This window comes from Rana temporaria, chromosome 2 (genome assembly GCF_905171775.1).
Source record: "Rana temporaria chromosome 2, aRanTem1.1, whole genome shotgun sequence".
In the NCBI taxonomy this organism is placed as follows: Eukaryota; Metazoa; Chordata; class Amphibia; order Anura; family Ranidae; genus Rana; species Rana temporaria.
The window spans coordinates 205,907,696-205,915,766 of record NC_053490.1 but is presented as its reverse complement, the minus strand read 5'-3'; the positions used below and the strand labels follow the sequence as shown (position 1 = coordinate 205,915,766).

Genomic DNA, 8,071 nt, shown 5'->3' with positions numbered 1-8,071 from the left:
GAGATGAGTTTTGATCTTTCTCCTGAACGCCAAGTGATTTTCCTCCAACCGAATGCCGGTTGGTAAAGCGTTCCATAGTCTGGGACCCTGGACCACGAATCTTCTTTCTCCTTTGGACTTGTAATTGGCTTTCGGTATCTGGAGGAGATTTTGGTTGGTGGATCGCAGAACGCGATTGGAGTTGTGAGCTTTTATTTTTTCGCATAGATAATGGGGAGCATTCCCATGGATACATCTATGCGTTAGAGTGCTTTAAAAACAATTCTGTCTTTAATTGGCAACCAATGAAGGGCTCTCAGTGAAGGTGAGATTGATTCCCAGGGTTTTTTCCCAGTCACTAGTCTAGCGTCCGTATTTTGAACGACTTGCAGACAAGCGATTTGGTACTTTGGGAGTCCGGGGTAAAGGGCGTTTGCATAATCCAATCTGGAGTTTACAATAGCTCCCACCACGGCCGCTATGTCTTCTTTCGGAATGAAAGGAGTTTGGGGGGCTCAAGTATTAGGGGGGCTGCTGCACACAGGTTTTTTATCTTAATGCATCAAAGATAAAAAAGAAAAACCTTCTGCCTTTACAACCACATTAATGCAGGTATAAAAAAGCTTTAGAAGCACTATAAGCTAAAGCCCTCAACTGCATACAAAATTGTCCTGTGGCAAAACAATCAACCTTTTTAAAGAGATTGTGAATTGCCATAATCCCCTGTTCTTTCATATCACAGGGATTAACAGCAGAAAATAGAGGGGTGAAATTCTACAGCCAGGGGGAGCGGCAGGCAGCCGCTTAAAGAAAACAAACAATAAAATAAACATTCCATTCCACTTGCTTCGCTAATGCAATTATGGCAGCATGAGGAGAGGCTCTGAGGAGCGAGAGATTTTGTTTTTTAGCCTCCCAGTGGCTCATCATATAGGAGGTAATGAACAGGCTGGCAAGGCCTCTTTTTTTCTTCCCCAAACACAGACACCTGCCTATAAGTACTGCTAATGTGCCGTCTTCCTCACCCTCCGCTAATCCTACAATAACAGGACACAGCTATCTCCCGGGCTGGTTCACAGAGCCTTGCACTGAGGGCCTTTACAAAAGGATTTGCTCTTAGAGTTGGCGTTGAATAAATAAAATGTCCCCAAATCATCTCTACGCCCAGTGTCTTAACGCTAGCATGGTCCAACTGCCAGCTTTGCCGTTGCACCCGTTCCACCTCCTGGAATAAGCCCTTTGAGTTTATGGCTTATGTGACACCACAGTGGTAGGTACTCGGTTGCCATTTTTCCCAGAAAGACCATCACCATCAGCAGAAAACCGATGGGGCAAATTCCATACCCAAGGGGAAGGTGAAGCAGCATCAAAAAGTTAATCAAAGGATCAATAATATACATAGGTTGGCCGCCTATCCTCAAACCTTCCTTCAATGGTCAAACATATGAGAGCAGTCTGGCAGCACATATCTCCTGTCATACACCGTTGGGTTTGTGATAGGTATATACTTTCATTTTAATTACTATCTTTAAAAGAAAAAAAGGCTGCAAAGAAATAACCATTGCAAAAAAGGCTGCAGTAAATCAAAAGCATTAAAAATGGTAAAAACCCTTCTCTCGCTCTCCTTAAATTCTTCAAGATACACTGCATTTTGCAGTACAATGTCAATATGGCTGCAAAGAACAAACTTTCAGTTAGGGCTGGCTTATCTAAGCCATTAGAACTATAGGCCAATCCCCCCCCCCCCATTTTGGATAGAGCAAGGTAGGGTTATAACCCCTACCAGTTTTTTTTTCCCCATCTGTATCCCATTGGGGAGATTTAGCCTAACAGTAAGTGAGTGGAAATCCCTGTAAATTAAGGCAATTCCTTGGGAACCCCCAGGTAACCAGAACTAGTGAGGAAAACCCCAAATTTGGAATTTTCTTTTACTTTCAATGATAAATGGTACACAGGGACAAATTGAGAGGGTGAATCTAACTAATGGAAGCACAGACAGTTATAAGAACTGACAGTCTAATCTATCACCACTCGTGACCTTGTGCCCCCTTATAGACACAGGATGACTTGCACCTAGGCAGAGCCAGGGGGAGATTGAGTTTCCAGAGCTCTCTAAAAAGGTAGGCTGGGTTCCAAACGCCCCCCCGCTCAAATGCGACTCCCGTCACAGGTCACAAATAGCTTTCACTTTTTCAATATATGCGGTGTAGTATGAAGCATTCTAAAAGCAAGTATGACTTGGATAGTGCAATAAAAAAACATTTCCACAACTGCCATATGTGTATATTTTTATCTATGTGATACTATGCTGTTTAGGACATTTTAACTACTTGCCGACCTGCCGCCGTCATTCTACGGCGGCAGGTTGGCTCTCCTGCGCGAGAGCACATAGCTCTACGTCGGCTCTCTGCGCGCTCCCCCGCGTGCCCGGCGGGTGCGATCGCCGCCGGGCACACGCGATCGCTCGTTACAGAGCGGGGACCGGGAGCTGTGTGTGTAAACACAGCTCCCGGTCCTGTCAGGGGGGGAAACGCTAATTCTCTGTTCATACAATGTATGAACAGAAGATAAGTGATTTCCCCTAGTGAGGCCACCCCCCCCCCCACAGTAAGAACACACCCAGGGACATACTTAACCCCTTCACTGCCAGTGGCATTTTTATAGTAATCCAATGCATTTTTATAGCACTGATCGCTATAAAAATGCCAATGGTCTCAAAAATGTGTCAAAAGTGTCGGCCATAATGTCGCAGTACCGGAAAAAAAAAAAAAAAAAAACCGCTGATCGCGTTAAAAATAAATAAAAATGCCATAAAAATACCCCCTATTTTGTAATTGCTATAACTTTTTCGCAAACCAATCGATAAACACTTATTGCGATTTTTTTTTTTAATGAAAAATATGTAGAAGAATACGTATCGGCCTAAACTGAGGAAAAAAATTTTTTTTTTTTAATACATTTTTGGGGGATATTTATTACAGCAAAAAATTAAAAATATTATTTTTTTTCAAAGTTGTCGCTCTATTTTTGTTTATAGCGCAAAAACTAAAAACCGCAAAGGTGATCAAATACCACCAAAAGAAAGCTCTATTTGTGGGGAACAAAGGACGCCAATTTTGTTTGGGAGCCACGTCGCACGACCGCGCAATTGTCAGTTAAAGCGACGCAGTGCCGAATCGCAAAAAGTACTCTGGTCTTTGACCAGCAATATGGTCCGAGGGTTAAGTGGTTAAAGAACCATTTGCATTAGTCCTACTTCCTAGAAACATGCACACAAGCATCTCTCTGTAATAAATATACATATCTTACCATGTCTCTACGCTTGCCCTCAAAAACACGGGTAACGGAGGTTAGCTGTGCATTAATGTATTTGTTGATGAGGCCATTCCACTGATTTAATGAATGAAGCGTGCGGAGAAGAGCTACAATCTCCTCTGCTAGGGTACTGCTGTGAGTTGCAGTAAGGGAGGCTTGGGGCCTTGCTTTCCTCCTCCTCAATGTGGATTCTAGAAAAATCATACAGCATTATTGCCACTGTGAAAGGCCCATACAGTACAATTAAATTAGCAATGACGTTACCTACTCACCTCTCAGAAGAGGGATGTCAGAGGAACATGTGCTCAGCAAGCTACCCAAAAACCCAAATAGTTTTTCCACTAGCAGTTTCATATCTGCAGACCTCTCATTTTTGTCCCAGGAGGGGAGGACAGCTTGCAACAGTCGAACTGCCAGTATCTAGAAAACAACAAACAAGTTAAATTGTGGCAAAGCGAAACCAAGGATTATAAATAAAAGTCAATATTTAAAGTAAAAAAAAAAAAAAAAATACTTTTCTTCAAGTGTCCAACCAAATGAGGCAAAATACACAAAATGCATACAGAAGGTTTTTTCCATCAGGGTTAAAAAATAAAAAAACTTGAGCCTTTACAACCACTTTAAATACAACAACATTAAAGCCCAACTCCAGCTAGCACTGCAATTTACATCAATAAATGAAAGCTGATAATTGTAAGCACCCATGTCAGTGGTAAATGACTTGTCTCAACCGCCTAACTGCTATGTTTGCAGAGGAGCTTCTTCTGTTCAAAAATAACAGACTCTCCAGATAAAAATATAGGGGAAAAAAAACCTACAAAACAAAAAAAGGGGAAAACTAATGCAGCCAATAAGTCCAAAAATTGGTAAGCTACAATAGAATTTAATATGTCTTTTAAGTATTTATAAAGCAATAACTTTTTTTTGGATGTAGGGAATGGTTTAAAACTCCCAACCGCTTATTTTTCCTGAATTGCAAATGGAAATATATAGTATAATAAAACCATGCTTTTTGTAAGGTCAGCGCTAACCGTTTTGATTTTCATGGCATGGTTTGCAGACCACCACCATTTAAAAATACAGCAGTCTATAATTTCATGTAGAACTTTCTATAACCTACAAAAAAAAAAACAGCCCAGAGAGACAAAATAAATTGTGCTCATGAGCACATACCGTGGCACCGACACTGAAAGCTTTAAAAATAGAAGCAACACTGCCATACTTTTAGGCCTTCTTTAAAAAAAAAAAGAAAAAACAAACAAACGCACACACTTTTCTTGGGGGTGGGTAGGAACTAAAAAAAATAAAAAAAAATACAAAATGTAGGCCAAGGGTCTCAAACTGGTGGCCCTCCAGCTGTTGTAAAACTACAAGTCCCATCGTGCCTCTGCCTGTGGGAGTCATGCTGGTAACTGTCATTCTTGCAATGCCTCATTGGACTTGTAGTTTTGCAACAGCTGGAGGGCCGCCAGTTTGAGACGCCTGATGTAGGCTGTTATGCCCCAAGAAATGAAAACGTGCGCACAAAAAACAACGCGATTAAAGCAAATGACCAACACAGAACCACCCAGCCCACAACCACCATACAGTTTTTGGAGCAAAATAGAACTAAAAATATGAAAATACCATAAAAGGGAAGGGACTGCCAATGGACTTCAAGTAAAAGGAGTTCATGGCAAGTAAAGAAAGAAAGAAAGAAAGAAAGAAAGAAAGAAAGAAAGAAAGAAAGAAAAAAAAAAACGATTTTCATTATCTGTTTTGAGGGACAGATTCTCCGCCTGCCCCGCCCCCCCCCCCTCCCCATGTTGATGAGGGCCTCTTCACCACAACCCTGGCCTGACAGTTCTTAAATAACTAAGGTGCGGGGCCACCCAATGACGTTACAGTGACCCCAGCCCTTTGTGATGTTATCACCCAGATAAGGATCCCCCTACCCCAAAGTACAAAAAAAAAAAGAAAAGCCATTCTTTTTAAGCACCTGAAGCATTAGAGATAAAAGCTATCAATTCCATGCCAAGGAGTCTTGACAGCAAAAAAAAAAAAATAATAATAATAATAATAATAATAATAATAATAATAATACAGATTTAAAACAGATGGATAGCTATATAAAACATACATAAAAACAAACAAAATGAAATGATTAACGATGATAAAGCACACAAAATACCTGTCTTTGCAATGTGGCAGCAGTGAAGGATTCTGGTCCCTCCACAATCTTCATCAACAAGGATATCCATTGTGACATACTTAATGTACTGCACATTTGTGGCATGAGAGCAATGCTGCGGATGAATCCCAATGTGCACCAGCTCCTATTCTGCTCTTTATAGACCAGTTTATTTGAACAGGCCACTGGAAAAAAAAACAAAGATAATGTAATTTAAAAAAATAAACTGTTATTAGGTGGCAATAATGTACTATGGAGGGAAAAAAACCTCAGACAAGGGATAATGTTAGATTTGTTCCTAATCAAAAGGGAATCACATTTGACAAAGAAATACTATGGGCCAGATCCACAGGCGAAGTACGCCGGCGTATCTACTGATACGCCGGCGAACTTTTAAATTTCCCGCGTTGAATCCTCAAAACAAGATACAACGGCTTCTGGGTTAGATCCGACAGGTGTACGTCTTCGTACGCCTTCGGATCTAAGATGCAATACTTTGGCGTCCGCTGAGTGGTGTTCACGTCGTTTTCCGCGTCGGGTATGCAAATTAGCGATTTACGACGATCCACGAACGAACGCGCGGCCGTCGCATTTTCTAACGTCGTCTGTAGTCGGCTTTTTCCAGCGTATAGTTAAAGCTGGTATTTTGTGGCGTATAGATAGAATTGCCATTTTAAGTATGGCCGTCGTTCCCGCGTCGAAATTTGAATTTTTTTTTGGTGCAAGTCGTCCGTGAATAGGGATGGACGTAACCTCACGTCTAAGTTAAAAAAATGACGTCGTTGCGACGTCATTTCACGCAAAGCACGGCGGGAAATTTCTGGACGCCGCATGAGCAGTTCATTCGGAGCGGGGACGCGCTTCATTTAAATGAAACCCGCCCCCAACCCGCCCAATTTCAAATCCGCCGCCAGAAATACACTACGCCGCCGTAACTTACGGCGCAAAATCGCTGAGGATTCGAAAATGCGCCAGGTAAGGTACGGCGGCGTAGCGAATCTCCGATACGCTGCGCGGAACTAAATGTATGTGGATCTGGCCCTATGCCATTACAATAAAACCACCATTAAAAATATTCGGTATTGCTTATGCAATATGATGGCAGCTGAACGCTAATCAGACCGATTTTGTAAAGGAAAATGTGGATGCCCTTTAAACGTGCTCGTAAGGGTTAAAAATGTTTTTGTAAAGTAAAATAAAACAAATATGTCATATTCATCTGCAATGTGCATTGGTTTTGCACAGAGTAGTCCCAATCCTCCTCTTCTCGAGTCCCTCTCCAGTGCTCCCGACTCCCCCATAAACCTCTCCCCCCAGCGTGTGCCGCCTATAGAAAGCGGAATCACTCCCGGGTATTGACACAGACGGTGGGGCTCAGCCACACTCCCCCCCTCATAAGATTTGATTTACAGGTGTGAGAGCCTATGGCTCCTGCTACTATCAATCTGCCCAGTCAGAAAAGACAGAGCTTGGAAATTACCTATTCTCGTGCACAGCGCTGGATAAAGATCAGGCTCAGTAAGTATAAGGGGAGGATCCTCTGCAGTGTTTTTTTTTACCTTAATGCAGAGAATATCACGTTAACCACATCCTAACTGCATCATAGCAGAAAGACGGCTACATTGTAGCTCTTATCTGTGTAGCTGATCACAGATTGTGGTAAAGGGCCAATCACAACGGCCCTTTACCACATGAGAAGCTGTGTCCAATCACAGCTGATCACAGTGTATACAGAATTACCGGTTATGAGCATTCCTCTCCTCAAGTGCAGATAATCAGGGCCATCAGTGCAGCCTATATCAGTCCAGCCCATAGCAGTGCAGGAGAAAAATTACTTATTTGGAAAATAATTTAAGAGAAACCAAGAAAGTTTTTTTTTTTAAAGGTTTTGTTTTTTTGTTGTTTGTTTAGTAAATAAAAAAAACTAGTGCTGATTAAACATCACCAAAAAAAGTGCTGTCTCAAAAAAATTAGAACAATTTCAGATGGGTACATTGTTGCATGACTACACAATTGTCAAAGTGCGACAGCACTGAAAGTGCTCAGTAAGCAAAAAAAAAATAAAGGCTTTAGAAAAACTTCTAGTTATGTCCCTGCAAATATCTTCCCTCACCTGTTTTATCCATGGTGCCACTTTGGACCAACATGCGCAGTAATCCACACAAGGTTTTGGTTGCTTCACATTGCATAACCTCAGCATTGACCCCAGCTGAGAGACACAAGTTCTGTAGAAGGTTTACAGTACTCATCAACATCATAGAGGTAGGGTGGAGATTCTTGTCTGCCTGCTCTCCTTCTGAAAGGCACAATGAAAACACTATTTAGATGATCCAAAACTACTCACACTGGATCAGGCAAAATAAAAGCTCATGCAGATAAACCCAAGGTTAACCTGAATCATCTTCAGTGTCAGAGTCATCTGCCATGGGCTGGGTAGCAGGTGGAGGTTCTGTCAGCTTCAGATCATACTTCCCTTCTTTGCCCATTCTGTATGAATTGGTGCTTCCTGTATCCCACTGAACTCTAATCCAGCCATCTTCTCCAAGTTCTCCAATGACACGACCCAGCCCAGGCGGTGGGCCATCCTTGGAGAAAAATAAAATAAAA

At 41.9% G+C, this 8,071-nt stretch overlaps 1 protein-coding gene across 7 annotated transcripts in view; it reads right to left on the bottom strand.

Annotated features, from left to right (window-relative positions):
• HERC2 (HECT and RLD domain containing E3 ubiquitin protein ligase 2) overlaps positions 1–8,071 on the bottom strand; it is a 215,347-nt gene that overhangs the window by 102,173 nt on the left and 105,103 nt on the right. For all 7 annotated transcript variants that reach the window (XM_040336306.1, XM_040336311.1, XM_040336312.1 and 4 more), the window contains exons 37-41: positions 7,857–8,049; positions 7,578–7,760; positions 5,465–5,649; positions 3,567–3,714; positions 3,289–3,485 (exon numbers count right to left, since the gene is read on the bottom strand). In XM_040336306.1, coding sequence (XP_040192240.1) covers positions 3,289–3,485; positions 3,567–3,714; positions 5,465–5,649; positions 7,578–7,760; positions 7,857–8,049 — 906 coding nt within the window. The remainder of the gene's footprint in view (positions 1–3,288; positions 3,486–3,566; positions 3,715–5,464; positions 5,650–7,577; positions 7,761–7,856; positions 8,050–8,071) is intronic.